Raw genomic sequence first — 22,215 nt, 5'->3', positions numbered from 1 at the left:
CAGGAGATGAGGTAGAAGTGAAAGACTACATGGCGGATATATAGCCATCTTCAGGAGGTAAGGAAACCACGTTTTTCTGGGCCAGGTGGCAGCTATCAAGATGACTCTGCTTCTTGTTTATTCCTGTGAGATTTTGGGAAGAACGATGGGAGACAAATGGGCTGCTTCAGATGTAATGAGGAGACAACTTTAGGTAAGAACCTGGGGTGTGGTCTTAGGGTAACTGTTTTTGAAAAATATTGTGTACGGGGCGTGTGCCATGAGGGCCTGCAGTTCCCTATTCACTGGGCAGACGTCATAGCAACAAGAAAGGCCACCTTCATTGAGAGGTGAAGTAGTGAACACATCACTAATAGTTCAAAAGGGGGCCAGTAAGACATCACAGCACCAGATTGAGGTCCTATAATGGAGTAGGGGCTCATATTTCAGGGTAAAGTTTATGAAGACCCTTGAGAAAACATTTAGTGGTCAGGTGGGCGAAGACTGAGAACTTGTCTACTTTGTGGGGGAACACCACGATTGCTGTGAGGTGTACTCTGAGCTCCTGGAGAGACCTGATTTCTTAAGTTTCAGTATGTAGTCCAGTACCATTGGTAGAGAAGAGAAAGTCACCATAGTTTGGCGAAACATCACGTCAGACAAAGGGGTACTAGATATCATTGAGATGGTTTATTCCATCCAAATTACCTCCATCCCTCTTACCCATCTTCTTTCTTCGTTCCTCTTCAGAGAAACTGTTGCGGTACCGAGAGCAGCAGTACCAAAGAAGGTGTTGTCAGCGGTACCGATGACGTTGCTGCGGTTGTTGGTTCCAAGGGTCGTGCAGAAGGTGGCACCACAGCCTATACCATTGCTGAGCTGCTCGGTGCCACATGTTTGAGCGGCTCCAGGGGTACCGAGGCAGGGATTGCAGATCTCCCTTTACTGCCTTTTTCCAAGCCAGCCTGCCTAGGGTCTTTTGCTTGTGTGGTACTCACGGTACTGGACAGTCCTGCTACCTCAGAGTCTTGGTGTAGCTGGTACCAATGGAGTCTACTGAGTTGGGGAACGCTGCTTTTTGGAGGATTCCCGAGGAGGGGAGTTCAGAACCCGCTTCTTTGCTGCCTCCTTGGCAGAGGATGTGGAAAAAGCTAATGTACTCAATACTTTTTTTGCCTCTGTTTTCACTAACAAGGTCAGCTCCCAGACTGCTGCGCTGGGCATCACAGAATGGGGAAGAGATGGCCAGCCCTCTGTGGAGATAGAGGTGGTTAGGGACTATTTAGAAAAGCTGGACGTGCACAAGTCCATGGGGCCGGACGAGTTACATCCGAGAGTGCTGAAGGAATTGGCGGCTGTGATTGCAGAGCCCTTGGCCATTATCTTTGAAAACTCGTGGCGAACGGGGGAAGTCCCGGATGACTGGAAAAAGGCTAATGTAGTGCCAATCTTTAAAAAAGGGAAGGAGGATCCTGGGAACTACAGGCCAGTCAGCCTCACCTCAGTCCCTGGAAAAATCATGGAGCAGGTCCTCAAAGAATCAATCCTGAAGCACTTACATGAGAGGAAAGTGATCAGGAACAGTCAGCATGGATTCACCAAGGGAAGGTCATGCCTGACTAATCTAATCGCCTTTTATGATGAGATTACTGGTTCTGTGGATGAAGGGAAAGCAGTGGATGTATTGTTTCTTGACTTTAGCAAAGCTTTTGACACGGTCTCCCACAGTATTCTTGTCAGCAAGTTAAGGAAGTATGGGCTAGATGAATGCACTATAAGGTGGGTAGAAAGCTGGCTAGATTGTCGGGCTCAACGGGTAGTGATCAATGGCTCCATGTCTAGTTGGCAGCCGGTGTCAAGTGGAGTGCCCCAGGGGTCGGTCCTGGGGCCGGTTTTGTTCAATATCTTCATAAATGATCTGGAGGATGGTGTGGATTGCACTCTCAGCAAATTTGCAGATGATACTAAACTGGGAGGAGTGGTAGATACGCTGGAGGGGAGGGATAGGATACAGAAGGACCTAGACAAATTGGAGGATTGGGCCAAAAGAAATCTGATGAGGTTCAATAAGGATAAGTGCAGGGTCCTGCACTTAGGATGGAAGAATCCAATGCACCGCTACAGACTAGGGACCGAATGGCTAGGCAGCAGTTCTGCGGAAAAGGACCTAGGGGTGACAGTGGACGAGAAGCTGGATATGAGTCAACAGTGTGCCCTTGTTGCCAAGAAGGCCAATGGCATTTTGGGATGTATAAGTAGGGGCATAGCGAGCAGATCGAGGGACGTGATCGTTCCCCTCTATTCGACACTGGTGAGGCCTCATCTGGAGTACTGTGTCCAGTTTTGGGCCCCACACTACAAGAAGGATGTGGATAAATTGGAGAGAGTCCAGCGAAGGGCAACAAAAATGATTAGGGGTCTAGAGCACATGACTTATGAGGAGAGGCTGAGGGAGCTGGGATTGTTTAGTCTGCAGAAGAGAAGAATGAGGGGGGATTTGATAGCTACTTTCAACTACCTGAAAGGGGGTTCCAAAGAGGATGGCTCTAGACTGTTCTCAATGGTAGCAGATGACAGAACGAGGAGTAATGGTCTCAAGTTGCAATGGGGGAGGTTTAGATTGGATATTAGGAAAAACTTTTTCACTAAGAGGGTGGTGAAACACTGGAATGCGTTACCTAGGGAGGTGGTAGAATCTCCTTCCTTAGAGGTTTTTAAGGTCAGGCTTGACAAAGCCCTGGCTGGGATGATTTAACTGGGAATTGGTCCTGCTTCGAGCAGGGGGTTGGACTAGATGACCTTCTGGGGTCCCTTCCAACCCTGATATTCTATGATTCTATGAGAGTGCTCCTTCCCCTGAGCATGTGGAAGAGAACCTGTCAAATGCCGCTGTAGGAAACTGTTGCCCCGGAGGGGTCCATGATCCTGGACTGGACGTGGGCCATAAAAGACTTCTCCATCATGAGAAGTTTTAGCTTTACGTCTCTCACCTTTCTGGCACAGACTTTCAAGTTGTGGCAGTGGGAGCACTTTCGAGGTATGTGTGTCTCACCGAGGCAGCGGACACACTGTGAGTGCCCGTCACAGACTCGGATTGAGGAGCAGCAAGTGAGGCAACATTTAAAACGGGGGAGGTGGCATGCCCCTCATAGTAGGGTTCCTCCCATGAGCGAGGGTAACTATGCTACATTAAGGGGTGTTCTAACAACTAAATGTAAATTCCTAAGAAAAAAAGTGGTTTTGTTTTAAGAAAATAAACAGGGATGGGTAAGTAATTACTGACTAACTATTAACTAACTACTAACCAACTAGTATTCTAAAGCTAAAACTAGAGAAAGCTGAAGTACAGAGGCACTGCTAAGTGCTCTGTCTCAAGCTAAGGGCGGTAGAAAAGGAATCGAGGTAAGGTTGGTCGCACAGCACTATGTAACTGCCAGAGGTGGCGTGAGACAGAGACAATGCATGTGCGACCCAACTAGGCACTGCTACTAAAAATCTCCAATTACAAGCGTGGGGGAGTAGATTCATCTAAAGGGACCAGAGGGACACTCATTGAAGAAGAAACAAATACAAAATATATCGGAAGGACAGAACAGGTCGTGGGAGGTAGGCGGGGGGTGGGGAGGGTGAGTGCACTATATGTGAAAGAAAACTTAGAATCAAATGAAATAAAAATCTTAAATGAATCCACATGTTCCATAGAATCTCTATGGATAGTAATTCCATGCTCTAATAAGAATATAACAGTAGGGATCTATTATCGACTACCTGACCAGGACAATGATAGTGAAGATGAAATGCTAAGGGAGATTAGAGAGGATATCAAAATACAAAGTTCAATAACAGTGGGGCATTTCAATTATCCCCATATTGACTGGGTACATGTCATACAATTTCAGTTACCAATTATGTGACCTAGCTTCTATGCTAATGTCACATGCTGAGATTACCATTCTGTTGTGTTGTGCCTTTAAACACAAATCTATACTTTGTATCCTTGGTTACTTGACTAGAGAGAACACTTCCGTGAGGATGCTTGATGTCACAATCAGACTTAAGTGAAAAAGGACTTAGTCCAGCCTTGCAAAATTTTATTAACTTAACATGGACAAACAAATCAATGGGCAAGCAAAATTTGAGTTCACTTTTCATTATCTTGGGGTAAATAGATTTGGTGTCTGATAAATGTAGGGCTGGTACATTTTCATGACACTTGTGTGAGGCTGATTTATTCCAGTCACAGTTCTAAGGCAGATACAGTTCACTCAGTTCTATAATGATATGTTCAATGAGATGTGTGATATGGGATAAAACCAAAATGGATTCTACACAAGCAAACAGAACCAATGGAGCAAGGGCTATTTATAAGAAAAATGGAAACAGCCTTGAAAAAGTTATGAAAGTTTGACAGCAGTTACTTCACTCAGTAGGTCTTATTTTATTAGAAATTACTGAAAGTAACCGAGTTACACTCACAGGCACTATCCAAGCGATCTCAGTAGCCAAGGAGAAAGAGAGAAGTACAGACACAGCTGGTGTTGAGCTAAAAGCTTTAGGAAAAAAGCTAGTAAGATAACACTGTCATGTGTTTTTCCATTCGGTTCATGTCTAGTCTTCACTTCCAGTAGGTCTCTACATACAACCTTGCTTCTTCGATGAAGCTATAAAGATTTTTTTTCTCTTCCTCTGAAGCGTAAGCTATGTAGCACAGAGTCAAGATGCCAGGCGTGGTGGGGCAAAGGTCTGGATCCAATAGGGCATGAGTTCTCAACTTGGGGTTCATTACTTTGCCATATTGCTATGTGTGACAGGGCATCCCAGTAGGGACAACGTTGAGCACCACTGAAATATGGCAATTCCTATGTAAAATTTGGAGTTCAAGGTAAGAGGACAGAAAATCTAAAAATCCAATATATTTAAGGGAAATGATTATTGCATTTTCCTCAACAAATGCTCGTACATTATCTTCTACCTAAAGTGAACATGGCTGTATCTATGGATGGAGAGAAACATACTAATAAACACTGCTCCTTGACTATTCTCAAGTGCTGCAACAAGCCAATAAATTACATTTTTAATACTCAGTATAGCTTAACCACAAAAGAAGAAACAAAAAAACAGTCATGATCATTTATTATTGATCAAGATTGTAGTTCTAAGTTCTAGTACAAATATTTACACTAAGCCCTGGTCTACACTGGGGGGGGGGGGGGGGAGGGTGTTGTGGTCAATCTAAGATATGCAACCTAAGTCAGCGTATCTTAGGTCGACTTACCTGGCCATGAGGACGGCAGCAAGTCGACTGCTGCCACTCCCTCATTGATGCCGCTTCCGCCTCTTGCAAGCTGGAGTTCCAGAGTCGATGGGGAGTGCGTTCGGGGATCGATTTATCGCGTCTAGACGAGATGCGATAAATCGATCCCCGTTAGATCAATCACTACCAGCCGGTCCAGCAGGTAGTGAAGACCTGCCCTAAGAATCCAACATAGTCATAAAATTTCTCAGTGAGAACAGAAATTTTTTAATTCCCACAACACTGACCCTGGCTACACAGTCTCATTGAACACTACATAAGTTTCCAAATTCCTGCAGGAAAACTGTGGCAAAACTATGTTATGCACTACAAACATTTAACAGTGTTGCCTAAAAAGTTTTCAGAAGGAAAATCATAATTCATAAAAACATCCACATTCAGTATTCAGTGCACAGTATATGAAGTGACTCACTCATACCTGAGGTACAAATATTAAAATAGTTTTAGATCACTTTACCATCATGAAGCTGCTGGTATTAATTTGAAGAACATATTTTGAAATAATAAACACAAAAGCATTTGTTGAAAACAGTTTTCCTTACCACAGAAAGGTGTTCATTCGTACCCTGTTCTTATAAATTAGTATTCCTCCTGACATCACTCCAATCATAATTTCATTGTTACTTTGATCCTTTAAAAGAGAACAAAACAATAGATTCAACACAAAACAATTAAAATATATACCCATACAGAAACCCATATATATTTTATATGATCATCCACATACCCTCTCACACGCACACAGCAAAATCATATGTTAATTAACCTAATGGGGCAAGTTTTTAATGCAATGAATATTTAATGGTACAGTTCCTATTAATCTGAGCAGAAACTGAGGTAAAAAATGGAACCGAGGTAGAATCTTTTTACCTAGGTTCCATTTTTTCCCTTCACAATTAGAAAGTACTTCCCTCACAAATGCAATTTATATCTTTCCTTTTCCACCTAACCCTCTGTTCTCACTGCTAAATCTCTGTTCCGTGTCCTTTTCACTTACCTGGACTACAGTAACTGTCTCCCTCACTCTAATACATATGCACTCTAGTACACACAACTGAAGTTATCTTCTTTGCATGTCACTCTGATCCTATGAACCACTACCTTAACTTCCTTCCCCATTCAACATGGGGTTCCAACTTACCACTTGCAAGACTTTACACAGCATCATCCCTTTTTATATCATAGCATTTGTCTCTTCCTCCTCCCATAATTCCAATTTTTTTTATTGTAATAATGACAAACTAAAGAGTGCTAAAGTGATAAGTAATAATTAGTGGAAATAACATCTAAACAAAAATCCAAGTTTCTTAGCCGCTATGGCAGGCTCTAAAGGGAAAGTGCATATTCCTGCAGTTTGTCTCATAGGTACACTATCCTTTTTAGATTATGACACTTTTAATACTGATTTAGTAATTTAAACGGAGGTAATCGATACTCTGGAAGAATGCATCTTTTTTCAGTTTTATACAGATACTCCTCCTGTTCTTGTCTTCTAATGGAATTATCTACTTAAACAGCCTTGAAACAGAAGGTAACTTATTGGAAGTAGTTGTAGTAGTGAAAATTACCTAAAAGAAATATATTACACAGTGTATCCAAACCCAGATGACTATGAATCACAGGCTCAGTAAACTGACTTGGTAGCAATCCAACAATAAACTCAACTAAAAACTTATACTCCTATGTGAAAGCAAGTTGCAATTTCAGTACTTAAGGCATTGTCTACACTACAATCGCTACAGTGGCACGGGTGTAGTGCTGCAGCTATGTGGATATAGCATAGATACTTACTACAGAGAGTAAAAGGGTTTTTTCTGTTGCTATAGTAAATCCACCCAGTTGAAAAGCAGCAGCTAGGTCTAACAAAGAATTCTTCCATCAACCTAGCTGCATCTACTGTGAGAGTTAGGTCGACCTAACTATGTCACACAGCATAAAACTGTTTACATCCCTGAGTGACGTAGCTAGGTCAACCTAAGTTTTAGGTTTGGAGTGGGAGAGCCTATCACAAATAAACCTTTTTCTATTTCAAACCATACTTTTCTAAAAATGTTTCTGTACTCTAGTCATAGCAGGTCCTTCAATTTGACTCTATCAAATGCCTGCTATATCCCAACATGCGTATAAGCAAGGATTGGGTGCATCCATGTCATGTAAAAGTTGTAAATACTTGAAATCCTATTTAGCAAGTTTCTTTATGGAGAATTAAGATCAGAAGTCAGAACACATGACTTGTTTTTAATAGAAGAATCCATGCTGTTTGAAGATTATAGGTTTAAGTAAAATGCAAATCTGTGTTGGTAGGGCTTCAAGAAACAGATGGGAAATTATTCCTATGCATGACCTACTTACAAATGATGCATTTTAATATACTGACAAGAACTTAGATAATGAACTCTTAGATACACACTTCGATATTAGCCATAATCTGCACTGTCCATTTAAAAAGTGTATTATTGCCCTGGTTGCAATGATGTAACCTTCACCATATTAAATTATACAAAGATTTATGGAACTTGCAACTTAAGTGAGATAGTAAACGTGAGAACTTCCCATTCAGTTTAATAGGATATTAACTGAAGCCAAATTAAAAATTCAGAAGCCAAAAGTTCCCTAAATGCCAAAGAGACATTCAACAAGCACATTTATCCAATACAGTTGCAAATAACTGGCACAGCCTGATGTTCACTTTATTTGGCCTCAGACTGAGCAAGGTACTTAATCATTTGCGTAACTGTAAGCATGGGTAGTCTCAATGAAGTCAAATAAGGGCTACTCAAATTGCTGAAAGTTAGGCCCATGACTGAGTAGCCTGCTGAATTAGGGCCTTGAACATTATATTCAAATTATACTAAACTGTTCCTGAAAATATCATGAATCTACTTTTATATTACAGTGTGAATCATTCAAACTTACTCTTGCATAGTGCAATTCAACTCCATAGAGTTCTAAGGTACGTGCTGTATTGAGATAATTGAACTCAGCTTCTGCAGGAGACAAGCCTCTATAACGACAAAGATGAGTTAAATACGAAGCAGCCCAAAAGTACATAAAATATCCAAAACCCTTAGTCAGCTCAAGCAGATTTTAATAATTCATTACTTTAACTCCATTTTTCCCTGATAAACCAACTCCCCCTTGACTCCACCATATACACTGATTGTCATGCAGTAATTCTGGTAGCTAGAGATCCAAGCACTTTCCTCACAGATACTTGTTAATTAGTTGATTGGTCTCCACATGCGTACACTCACAATTCTGCCAGTTCTGCCTCCACACAACAAAAATGTCATTAAAGGAAGACTGCAATACATACTCGGCACATATATATGTTGTATTTCAAATGGCACAGTGATAGGTGCCTTAAAGGGCCTGAAAACCTTTGAGTTGGCAGTGAAGCCTCTAAAAACTGCTCCTTCAATTTGTATTATATTTTGAATTGAAATAATATCTTCTCTGCAGGGTCCACCTTAGATTTTAATATTTGTACAATCACCAAGTTCAAATTGTTTGTTTTTCCTTACCCTCCCCGCCACAACCTTTTTAATTTGCAATATGTTTGATTGATTCCACATTGCTCAGTTTCAGTCACTAATTGGCAATTTTGTTAGCTGCTAAAATCACCAGTATCCCCTATCTGTAATAAATAAATGTGTTAGCGGAGTACAACCCCTATTAAACATTTCCTAACAGACTCATGGACTCTCTTTAACTGAAAGTTTATCAGCAGTATATTATTACACAAATTAGGGCATTTACTTTCAATGTTTTTTTTGTTTCATATCCTTCTGGCTCTGTAGCAGAAATTCATACAACTGCATATAACTGATAAAATCTGATGAATTGCAAAACTGCTTTATCTACTTCTGAGAGAGAGACAAGGTAGTGAGGTAACATCTCTTGTTGGACCAACTTCTGTTGGTAGAAGGTAAATGTTTCAAGCTTTGCAGAGCTTTTTTTCTGGTCTGGGGAAGGTAACTAGAGTGTCTGAGCTAACTACAAGTTGGGACAAACTATTAAGCATAAGGGGTTAACACATGCTATAAGATACCACTTAAAATGAAGGGGTCAATTAAGGGTTAGCAGGCAGTGAGATGTATTAAACATTGTTGTAATGAGCCATAAAACTAGTTTCTCTGTTGAGTACATGGATTTTAGTGTCTAGCAGAATTATGAATTTAATTTCCCAAGCTTGCCTTTTGAATGTTTCCATTGAGGACGAGTACTGAGAGGACCAATATGGAGTGGTCATTTTGTGAAAAATGTTCACCCATGAGTGATAAGGTGTTTTTGTTTTTTTATCATTTTACTGTGAGAGTTCATTCAAGAGCATAGGGGTTGTCTGCTTTCACCAACATTGTTGTTGTTGGGATATTTGACACACTGGATGAGACACATCACACACTGTGATAGGCATGTGCAAGACCCATGAATCTTGAAAGGTGTGTTGTGCGGGATAATGATCATCACAGCTGTGGAGATATGTCTGCAGCTTTTGCATCTGTTGTTCTGTTGGGGGGTGCTGTGGGGAGCTTGCTTCTGATAAGCTTAACTAGGTTTGGGGGTTCTTTGAAGACCAGAATAGGGGGTTCGGGAAAGATTTCTTTCAGGATGCAGATAAATATGAGTTGTAATTGTTTAATGATACCCTATACGGGTTCCAATGTGGGATCGTAAATGACAACTAGGGGTGTGTGGTCAGTGTGGTATTTATTTCTGTATTGAAGCAGATCCTCCCGGAGTATTTGGGTGGCCCATTCCATGATGTGATCTACTTCTCTGGTGGAGAGTCCTTGTTCAGTGAAGGCGGTTTTAAGTGTGTTTAGCTGTGTATCCTAGACTTTGTCTTCAGAGCAAATTCTGTAGTATCTGAGTGCCTGGTCACAGATAACAGATTCCTTTGCATGTCTGGGATGACTGCTGGATCTGTGGTGTGTGTAAGAGTGGTGATCTGTAGGTTTCTTGTATATAGCTGTTTGGAGGGTTCCACTGTTGAAGTGGATTGCAGTATCCAGGAAGTTGATGTTGGTGTGGGAGTGTTCTAGAGAGAGTTTGATGGGTGGTGGTGGTTGCTCAAGTTGTGGGGGAAATTTATCAAGGAATTTAGGTCATCTGTCCAGAGGATTGATGTATCTCAGGCGTATCACTGGTTTTGTGCTGCATTTTCCCTGAAATTCTTCCTTGACTTGGCCCATGAAGAGGCTGGCATACTGGGGAGCCATCTTATACCCATGGTTTGGACAAAGTGTTCGTTAAATGTGATGGCAGTGATGCCGTCATGGTGAGGGATGTCGGTGTGTAGGAAGGCGACATCTGTGGTGGCAAGGATGGCATTCTGAGGGAGGCTGTTAATATTGTCGAGTTTTTGGAGGAAGTTGGCAGTGTCTTGGAGGAAGCTGACCTTTTGCGTGGCGAATAGTTTGAGGATGGTTTCTACGAGTCCTGATATTACTTCCGTGAAAGTGCCATGGCCAGATATGATGGGTCTGTCTGGGTTCCCTTTTTTGTGCATTTTTGGAAGCATGTAGATGGTTACTGGGGTGGGAGGCCGGGGGTTGATGAGGTTGTAGAGTTTTTCTTGGAGTTGTCTGGGGAAGGATTTGATGGTATCTTTAAATTACTGTGTGAATTGCGGTGTGGGGCCTTCATTGAGTTTTTTATGCTAGGTGGTGTCAGAGTCGTCTGTTGGCCTCATTGACGTAGACGTCATGATTAAGGACTATGATGGCACCTCCTTTGGCTATTGGTTTGTTCACGATTTGATGACTGGATTTCAGAGACTGTATAGCAATCCTCTGGATGGCAGAGAGATTGTGTGGATATAATATTTGTTGAGGAGTTCATTCATTTTTTCTCCGAAAGTAATCAATGTAATGATCAAGTGTGTGGTTTCGTCTGCTGCGTGCCTGTGTGCAGTCAAATGATTACTTTTTCTTATGACTATCAACAGAAGCGTGGTAGTTGTGAGTATCATCATCTTTGTTGTGAAAGAACTCCTTGAGGAAGAGTCATTAAAAGAATTCTTCTCATTTTCCACATGTTAGTACACTATCAGGTTCTGTGGTGGGCAAGAAATTCAGTCCCTTGGAGAGTACAGTTACTACTGTATAGATTAGAAGTAGTCTTGATAAGTTGATAATGTTGGGGTGTTATTTAGTGTCCATGTGATGGGTTATGGTATCTTGGTTTTTCCCAGGGGTGCTGCCGTCGGTTCTGAAGTTGTTATAGTTGGTTCCACTTTTTGTGTTGTTGGCTGTCATCAGATTTTTGTTTGTTTGTTGTTTGGGGTTTCCTGATTTTTTTTCTTCCAGTGTGTGGGAGCATGTGATGATTTCTTGTTTGAAGTGGTCCTTTCTGGACTATGTAAAGTTCAGGAGATGGTTCCTCAGTTTTTCTGACGTTTTTCTGGTGACTCCTCTGGGAATTATGTTTTGTTTGTTGAATCTGATCAGGAAGTGGATGTCTGGCTTCCTCCTTCTTTATGTTGTGAAGGTTCCATTTTAAATGGCAAAATTTGATATCTTCCATAGTTATTTGCAGTGTTATTGTAGCCATCTCGGTCCCAGAATATGAGCGAGACAAGATAGTTGAGATAATATCTGTTATTGGACCAACTTCAGTTGGTGAAGGTATGAGCTTTTGAAGTTCACAGAGCTCCTCTTTAACATACTTCTAACCACATACACTCTTCTACAGTAATTCCCTGCTGCTGGTAAAGGCAACGTACACAGAAACCTTACGCAGGCAGATCATTATGAATGACTGAAGACTTTTCTTAAAGAAACCAAAATTTCCTATAAAAATTCACACACTACTACAGAAATAAAGTCTCATATATAGCCTTTCTTCAAAGTAATTTAAAGATTAGTATACTCATTCTGAATCTTCCCTCTCCTCCAAACTGTGGAATACTTCATATAAAGACATGCAAAAATACTGCATTGTAAAAATTCACCTGTTAAGTTTATTCAGGCAATATTTCTACAAAGGCACAGCACCTGTAGACAGTGATATGACAAAATAAGAATAATTTTTTCTGTAGATTCTTACATATGCTGATGATGTAATTTTGCTATTTCTTTTTCAAAGTCTTGAGGCTGGCTAGGGATGAAAGAGTAGTCTGAGAGGTAGCCTGGCAAGTTTTCTGAATGGTTGTAGTCTCCCAATTCGGCTAAGAGATTGAAGGGAAAGATTATTACTTGTTTAGTGCAAACAATATATTCAGCATTGTACAACACCCAAAGTTTAACACAGTCCTGGCCCCAAACACCTTATGATCTAGAACAGACAAAGACAACAGACGTTTGAATTCACCTTGTTTCTTTAACATGAGTTATAAGCTCAGTCGGTATCACAGAAGAAGTTTTAAAAAAGGACTTGAACAACAAAAAGGTGCTGGCTTGGCAAAATGGTTTATGAAATGTTCGTGTTATAATTTACTTAACTTACTTTCCACCTATATAATGATTAACCCTAAACAAACAGAATTTTGTTGCTCCAGGGTATTTCTGGAATCAAACACTGTTTGTGTGTGTCCATGTTTTCATTTCATTATGAGGACTCACATTTTCAGTCTTTCTAAAACCTGTTATAATTTTATCCTCTAGAAAACTTGAAAAATTAACCTAATGCATTCTTGCCAAGGTATTTCCAAAACCAAAAAAATTGCTTATTTTTGTGTCAGCTCATTTCTCAGTTTATTCAAACAACTGAAGATTAGAATTATAGAAATCTATCATAATTTTTCAAACCATGTTTTATAATTTTGCCACATTAATTAAGATCACAGCTCCTGCACTGTTAAATCTAAAATGTATGACCAATTTTAACAAACAAAATGGGTAGGATTGCTAAAAAGTTAGGCTTTGAGCGCATGACTATAATTGGACAGTACTGAAAACCAGTTTAAAAATCAACTTCAGATCTTGCAACTGATTTATTGTTTTGGTGAAGCAGCACATTTAGTTAAAGACTGTCCCAGTTCTATTTCCTTATAGCTAGGGCCCTACCAATTTCACAGCCGTGAAAAAAGAAAAATGCGTCACAGACCGTGACATAAACCCTTCCCCGCGAAATCTGATGTCCCCTTGTTCCTAGGAGTGCCCCAGATGACCCCACTTTAAGTATGCTGCCCTTTTAAGTAGACCACCAAGTTCAGATACAGCAACAGCTGTCAGCAAGCTCCCTCATCCCCCCTGTCCTGAGCCCTGTTGTGTCCCTCCACCCCCAACTCTGTGGAGATGGTGTACTGGGTGGGAGGGCAGGGGGAAGGCGACACCCTGACATCAGCACCCGTCTCCCCTGCCCCACCCCCGCACTACACAGCAAGCAGGAAGCTCCCTGGAGCAGCTCCAAGGCAGAGGGCAGGAGCAGCACACAGGAGCGGGGGAAGGGACACCTGAATGGCTCAGCACTTGATAGCCTGCTGGGCGGCCGCCCAACCGCACAGCTTATAGGGAATTTAGCCCTTACATGATAATTTCTGAAGCTCAGTAAACAATGTTTTTACACCCCTGAATATACATACACATTTTCTATTTTAAAAAAAATTCTTTTCACTTGACTTATTTCATTATCATGATTTATATGGTAAGATCTTTTCTAAGGTATGTATTTTAATAATTTTGCAGCATTCTTGTACTATATATTTTATTTCAACCAGAAGCCCAGACTTTTTTTTTTTTTTTAAGAGCAACTCATATGAGAAGGCATTTAAATACAAAGCTAACTTGGCTGGAAACATAATTGGGCCAAATATTCCTGCAAGTTTCATTACTAATCTAAGCTATATACTTTATATATAGTATATGTCATAAAATAGACTTAGCTATGTACTTTTCACAAACACTTTAATGGAACGTTTTTCTGGCAAGGAGTATAGTAAAAAATACCACGTAAGTATCTAAAATAGCAGAAACGCACAAGGGTCAGAATTAAGGTAATTTTAACATCTTGATTTTTGTCATTTCCTGATTTTAAAATGTGTAACTACGCATCATGTTAGTTTTCCATGTAATTGCCCAGGTTTTATAAAAGGAAGAGAAAAAAAGAAAGGACAAAAAACTTCACTATCCACACACTTTTGGATGTTAACAGTAAGAAATATCTAAATCTACAAACAGCTTCAGTCTCATTACTGAGGAAGTAACATATTACATTTTAGAGCATGCAGAGATTTACAAAAAGCATTACTTTATCTTTAGACATTAGTATAAAGAGGAAATGGAAAGTTGGGAGCTTACTAGTAATACACTTTCATGACCACTTCAAATGAAAATACCATGAAATCCATGAAAAAAAGGTGTACCTTTCCTCACTGACGGAAAAAAATACCACTATTTTTGTACAGATTTAGGTATAGCTCATCACACAAATCCATTTGTGTATGCTGATTACTATTCATTAACTTATGGTAACTTAGCTGATCACTGAAAAGCCAGAAAAATAGAAGGCATAATTGAAATAACCTATGTATTCATACCTAGTTAGTAATTATACTTACACTGAACAGCGTAGGAAGCCAAAAGAGCAGCAGTATTATAAGGACAGGGCAATCTATAATTAAAAAACAAAACAAAACTGTACACCTGATGTAAATTATGAACATTTAATTAATTTATTTACCACACACAGATATGAACAGTAAAGCATAAGTTTTTCAGAGACATTTTTATTATAAGTATTTCCATTTGCCAGTACTCTAAAAGAAACTCTATTTCATCATTCTTCAGCAAACATTATATAGCTCATAACCTTTATGTAAAATTATTAATTGCTAAAAATTAAATAATGTATCAATCTCAGCAAATTGGTCATAATATTGTACATATTGGTCAGCATAATAGAAGAGGCTTACCTTCCAGTAAGAATGTCTTGTTTGATTTGCAGAAAATACTGGTACCTTAAAAAACAAAAATACTACAATGGGTTGATGAAATTTGTTTGTATTTTTAGACAGAAATGTCTTCCTAAATTTAACAGAAAGCTGAAATATTTGATATCACTTTTGAGTCTATTGTGTTAGAATCATTTCACCAGATATCATTATTTCTTAAGCTCTGAGAGGTAGCTATTAATATGAGATCGCAATTAAAGTCATGTATATATCCATAAATTTAAAATTATCTACTTCTGTAGAACATCCAATTTTACGATACAGTTCATGAAGACATCACAATTAATATTCAAATTTCACCTAAAGATAGAAACAATGGAGAAAAGAGGAAATGGCTACCTTGTGAAAAACAAAATAGAGAAAACAAAACTATCAAACTTTGGTGCCATAAATGAAGCCACACAAAACTGTGTTCATGCACCTCACTAAAAGTTGCCTGCTGTTCAGAAGTACTAAAGCATTTATAAGATTGGACGCATTTAGGAGTTTACTTTTAGGCACCCAATTCTGAAGATTTTTTCCTGACTCAGCCCATATTACAAATATATAAACACTGTTTTATTTTTGTTCCAGGTATACAGAAGCAGAAATTAATTTAGCACCTGAGGATATCTGACACCAATTTATTGTTTCAATTTAATATCAGGGTTGAGTGGTTTGTCTTCCTCCCTCAATCTAGAAAAACTGTGAGTGCAAAATCTTATTCCATTATGTTAAAGGTTTTCTGAAATTGTTCCTACCTTCCATAATTTTTTATTCTATAAACTGCATATTTCAGTATTTTCTTCTTTTATTTTAAATGACTTTTAAATGAGAACAGCCTGTTTAAAATAGCTGATCTGCTCCTCCCACTGTTTTAAGGTGGGAAATAAGCAGCACAATGAACACATGAAAAATTCATAACAAGGGGACTGTTTTCAATCAAGTACATTTAGTGACAGAAAACAGATGACAGCAAATTACTCACTTCTTGCAGCTATTTTATGACAAAAATTAAGGCAACCTTTATTATATTTAAATGTATTTCTTTGAGTCCGTATTATATACTACGAGTATAAGCTACAGTTCACATTTTCAAATGCAACTACTGATTTTTGGGTACCTCCATTTTTGGGTGCCCAAACTGGGATAACTTAAAGGGCCCTGGTTTCCAGAAAGTGCTGAAAAACTCAGCTACTGAAAACCAGGACCCTCTAAGTTGTCTTAAGTTGGGCACTCAAAAATGAAGACACCCAAAATGAAGTCACATTTGAAAATGTAGCCTCGTTGAAAAAGGAAAGAGACTTTGTGCAGGATGAAATAAATCTGAACATGTCCCCATAATATATCACCCGAAGGTTTTATATACACTAAGTTTCCTCCAACCCTTCATTAAGGTTTAGAGGATTTTAAGGAAGTGAACATTAATATCTAAATTAGAAAGGTGACAAAGCGCACAATACAAATGAGAACGACCCCCATAATAAGGGGTATAGTGGCAACAGGTGAATCTCGCACTTCTTGCAAATTCCCTTATGATTTCTAATGAGACTGCATTCTTCTGTTTTATCACAAGCCATTATTTCTACTGGAAACAATAACTCACATTGAGTCACAATATTGGCATTTGTATTTTTTGTTTTGATGCCTCTATTAACAAATGCCCCACTATGACATTATTGACAGGAACTGTGACCGTATAGATCATTGTTGCAACCAAGGTCCTATAGTTGCACCAAATCTTGTACAAAGGAGGTCAAGTAAGGTGTCTATCAAAAGGTACTTGCATCTCAGTGTGAATCATAGAATCATAGAATATCAAGGTTGGAAGGGACCTCAGGAGGTCATCTAGTCCAACCCCCTGCTCAAAGCAGGACCGATCCCCAATTAAATCATCCCAGCCAGGGCTTTGTCAAGCCTGACCTTAAAAACTTCTGAGGAAGGAGATTCCACCACCTCCCTAGGTAACGCATTCCAGTGTTTCACCACCCTCCTAGTGAAAAACTTTTTCCTAATATCCAACCTAAATCTCCCCCACTGCAACTTGAGACCATTACTCCTTGTTCTGTCATCTGCTACCACTGAGAACAGTCTAGAGCCATCCTCTTTGGAACCCCCTTTCAGGTAGTTGAAAGCAGCTATCAAATCCCCCTTCATTCTTCTCTTCTGAAGACTAAACATCCCCAGTTCCCTCAACCTCTCCTCATAAGTCATGTGTTCCAGTCCCCTCATCATTTTTGTTGCCCTCCACTGGACCCTTTCCGCTGCCCTCCGCTGGACTCTTTCTCAGAGCTCTGATTCTAAGTAGCACCAGTGATGTATTTGATCATCTTAGAATCATAGAATATCAGGGCTGGAAGGGACCTCAAGAGGTCATCTAGTCCACCCCCCCCACTCAAAGCAGGACCAATCCCCAATTTTTGCCCTAGATCCCTAAATGGCCCCCCTCAAGGACTGAACTCACAACCCTGGGTTTAGCAGGCCAATGCTCAAACCACTGAGCTATCCCTCTCCACCATATTTTTTTAGAATCTTATTGAGAAGGGACTCTTCAGATTAAGTGTCCAATCAAGAAACACTTAATTGACAATGGAACTTGGAGACTCCAATCCACATATGAGGAGTTTTCCTGGGAACGTTCAAGGCAGCATGTGAGCAATGGCTGCTCTACCTGTAAAGAACTGAGTCATGCATGGACATGTGACTTGGCCATGTGACTCCAAACTCTACCTTGCTGCTGTGACTTTCCACAGTAAGAACAAAGGGGTCCTTCCAAATGGCAGAGGATATAAAAGGCCCTGAAAACTCCTCCATTTTGTCTTCAGTCCTGCTTCTTATCCCTGGAGGAACTTTGCTACAAACTGAAACTCTGAACAAAGGACTAAATGACCCATCCAAGCTGTGGATGTACTCCAGAGACTTGATTTGAACCTGCAGTTTATTCCATCACTGCTACAAGCCTGAACCAAGAACTTTGCCATTACTATATGTAATTGATTCCATTTAACTAATTTTAGCTCATCTATTTCTTTCTTTTTATGAATAAACCTTTAGATTCTAATGGATTGGCAACAGCGTGATTTGTGGGTAAGATCGGACTTGTATAGTGACCTGAGTCTGGGGCTTGGTCCTTTGGGATCAGGAGAACCTTTTTTCTTTTACTGGGGTATTGGTTTTCATAACCATTAATCCCCATAAGGAGTGGTGCCGGTGGTGATACGAGGGAACTGGAGTATCTGAGGGAATTGCTTATATAAAACTTCTGGTTAGCCAGTGTGGTAAAACCGAAGTCCTCTCTGTTTGGCTGGTTTGGTTTGCCTTAATAATAAAGGACACCCAGCCTTGGGCTGTGACTGCCCTGCTCTAAGCAATCTGTCCTGCATTGATACTCTCAGTTGTGTCCCGCCAGAGGCCGCTTCGTTACACCCACACAAGCATAAAACTTAAATATCACTCTTGCTTTCTTGTACATAACACTGCTTTGGGACATCCCAGGCCCCGGTAATGATCCCATCATGTATTTTTCTTCTTGCACTTCTGCTTTGACAGTTGCAACACAAGCATTCATACAACTCAGGCCTTGGGACAGTAAATTACTAGTAAATAATTGTTTATGTAGCTGTTTATATTATCAGAAGCACTGTATGTACTAAATATTTAACAGATTGAATTCTATCATGACAGTAAATATTAAACATTTAGAATTAATTTATTGCATTAAAAATTAAGAGGATTTTTACCTATTCTTTCATTTTATTACAAATTGGTATGTGAACAACAACTGCCTCAAAATAGTTATGTAAGGGTTCCTGACATGGACTTTTAAAGTAGATTAACAATAGTGAAGAACCCCACAAGCATTTTTACAGATGTGATGCACAGACCGAGGAACCAACCCATCCATAAGTGAAATGCAGTTACCTCTGGGGTGCAATGTGGCAGCTATTTAGGGGAAGAAACACCACATTTTGTACCCAGGAGTAGAAAGAGGGTGCATGTAAAGTGACCAGAATGGAATTTTGCAAATTGGCACTTATCAAGGACATTGGGCCTAACACACCCCTAATGCCCACAAAAAGTACTATAGGATCTTCAGCTGATCACACTTAATAGTAAGTACAGTTTTACATGTCATCCTGAAGGTATTAAAACTGATAGAAGACTACAGACTGAAGGCCATACCACCTGTAATTCTTTAGCCACTCTTAATATGATAGACAAAAAATTGTTTTTAATATAAAGCCTCATCTCCATCTTAAAACACCAAGGCGTAGAGAAAAGAGGGGACTATATGGAAAACAAGCTTATTTTTTAATTTAATTTAATTTTATTAATAAGTTTATTTTGCTTTTTAACAAGTAAATTTAACTTCCTGTTTCCTATGTTTTGTGCTTCAATTTATATAAATGTTAAAATGATGCAAAACAAAATTTTGGGGGAATATTTCACAGGTGTGAATTTAAGGCCTTGTCTACACTACCGCGGTAAGTTGAACTAAATTACGTTACTCCAGCTACGTGAATATGTAGCCGGAGTCGACATAGCTTAGGTTCACTTACTGTGGCGATGTTCTGTTGTACTTACAGGACATCATGAGGAAGCTTTCTTAAACAGAGTTCATTCTGTGTTCAGTGTGTTGTAAGTACAGTGAAGTTAATTAGTTGTTAGCTAACTAGGTATCACTTATGCCACGTAAATCTCTTCTACGTTGTTGAACAAAATGGGAAATCAGTAGAAATTAAAGCAACTTTAGCAATGTAGGTCTAAAATAGCTTGCACAATGCATTCACTTCTTAAATAGTGAGAACAATGAAGATGGAGTTATGTTAAATTAAAAACCTTTTAGCTAGCAATTTTAATAAATGTTAAAAATAGACTGTTTGCTAGCAAGAGTTTATTTAAATGGACAGGGGATCAACAGGTAGCCAAAAATATGCCCCTTTGCTGCTCATGTCTGTTGGTCCCATGAATATTAACAGCAATTTTAGGACATTTTCATCTGCCTTATGTGCCAAGTTACACACAGCCAGAAAGATTCGAAAGATAGCATCTACAGAATTATTGATTAGCAACAGTCAATGCTGGTAAGAAAATGGCCATCAATTTCTGCAAATATGTCATAAAATATCTCATCATATATTTCATCTAAGTTTTGAAAATTTAAAAAATTGCCTGTTCTAACAACAGAGATGGGAAAATTTAGGCTCTTTGGGAACCTAAATAAAAAATGGCCTTCCTGGTTTTTTAGAGGGACCAAGCATCTACAAATCCCACTGAAGTCACCTTCTGTCGTAGATGCTCAGCAATTTGAAAAAAATCAGACTGCTTATACTTAGGTGCCTAAAAATGGAGGAGGCATCTACATTTACACACCTTGGTTTGAAAATTTTGCACACACCTCTTGAGAATACAGGATGTTCACCACTTTTTAATCTGGTACCAATTGAGCATTCACTTTAAACAATTTAGGCCCAGATTAGTAGAAATATTCAGGCATTGCTGTACTCAGCACTGCAAAACCTGACTGATTTAATAGCTTAATCCTCATTTTCAAAAAGTTTTTTACAGTTGCCTAAATCCCTTTTGAAAATGAGATTTAAGCTCCTAAATCAGTTAGATACTGCAACACTGCTTGCAAAAATGCCTAAATACCTGTAAAAATCTGAGTGTTAGGCACATTATTACACAATAGGCACACAGCAATTACTGTATTTGCACTAGCTAAGTTTGCCGCTATATCACCATAAGTTTCTATATTATACTAATAAAAGTGAAGTTGAAGACTGATTGATATACATGGGTGAAAAAAATTAGCAAGGAATTAATACACAAAATGAATGATGAGTTAGCATAATTTCAGAGAAATTATGATGTTTTCAAACAGGAGACAAATATGGGTTAAAATTAAATTTGTACCCACTGATGAGTAGGAGAAAGAAAGTTTCCTTTTTTCTTCTCTTCCCTTCCTTACTTTTCTTTTCCTATTTCTATTTGAACAATGTTTTCTGTGAGATTATTTCATATGTACACTATATTTCTGCACTATGTATTCAAAGGCTTCATTTTAAAGGTTTTTGTGCAGTTTTTGTGCTTACAGCATGTTAATTTTAGTTATCAGCTATGGAAAATCCTAAACACATTACAAAAAAACATGAATAAAGCAGGTTTTTAAGAGAGACAATTCCAATAAGTAACACTTTCAGAACACTAATTATGCTTTTTGTCAATACTTAGTTCAACTTCTAAATTTCCTAGAAGAATTCTGCAATGGTAAACTACCTAAACCTACCTTGTATATTCTTCCTGGAGCTTGTTAGGGTCACTTACAAAAAATTTGACTCTAAAGTTCAAACTGTAAGGAGATCCTCCTAGAATTAACAAAAGCATTTCTAATTAATCAGGTTACTTTAAAATCCTTATTCAATAAAAATTATATTTGAAACAGACCAAATAAATATATTTGCTCACTTTTTAATTGTTTCCTGATTGGTTTGTTTGGATCCAGCCACCTCTGAAGAAAAAAAGAGATAAACTATATATATATATATATATATATATATTTTTTTTTTTTAAAAGAAAACAACACTTATTTCATAAGTTAGTCTGACATGATCACGTTAAACATTTATTTTCTTCTTACTTAATATCTGAGCTTCTTTTGCAGAACTGGCCTTTTGGCATGCAAAGCCCAGTGAGTAATTTTCTGAAAGATCACAGGTTAAAACAAACATACCCAATTACTCCCTCTGGCATCTGTTTCTATATACCTTATGGAGCTAAGGCTACTCCCAGCTACCTTCACAGGCGGTTGCCTGCAGCTGGGCTAGCTACTTAGCTGAGCACCTGGTTATAAGGATTAGAATGTAATAGTGTGAGAACACTACTGGACTGACAACAAGAGACCACAACATTCTAATTCTGACTCTGAATTACTCAACCTTTCTGGCTTCTTTCCACCATCTGGAAAATACCTACTTCGCAGGGGTGCTGTGACAATTAGTTAACATTTGTAAAATACTACATGTAAAATGATCTAAAATACATAAAA

General features: G+C 39.0%; 1 protein-coding gene across 2 annotated transcripts in view; it reads right to left on the bottom strand.

Moving 5' to 3' along the window:
- The window catches only part of PTPN4 (protein tyrosine phosphatase non-receptor type 4), a 245,977-nt gene that overhangs the window by 116,681 nt on the left and 107,081 nt on the right, over window positions 1-22,215 (bottom strand). For both annotated transcript variants that reach the window (XM_074967065.1, XM_074967064.1), the window contains exons 4-10: window positions 21,636-21,678; window positions 21,457-21,535; window positions 15,150-15,194; window positions 14,796-14,848; window positions 12,344-12,464; window positions 8,210-8,297; window positions 5,836-5,924 (exon numbers count right to left, since the gene is read on the bottom strand). In XM_074967065.1, the coding sequence (XP_074823166.1) occupies window positions 5,836-5,924; window positions 8,210-8,297; window positions 12,344-12,464; window positions 14,796-14,848; window positions 15,150-15,194; window positions 21,457-21,535; window positions 21,636-21,678 (518 nt within the window). The remainder of the gene's footprint in view (window positions 1-5,835; window positions 5,925-8,209; window positions 8,298-12,343; window positions 12,465-14,795; window positions 14,849-15,149; window positions 15,195-21,456; window positions 21,536-21,635; window positions 21,679-22,215) is intronic.

The sequence above is a fragment of the Natator depressus genome, chromosome 11 (assembly GCF_965152275.1).
Source record: "Natator depressus isolate rNatDep1 chromosome 11, rNatDep2.hap1, whole genome shotgun sequence".
NCBI classification, from domain to species: domain Eukaryota; kingdom Metazoa; phylum Chordata; order Testudines; family Cheloniidae; genus Natator; species Natator depressus.
The sequence above is the reverse complement of the archived record's forward strand: the minus strand, read 5'-3'. Positions and strand labels throughout refer to the sequence as shown.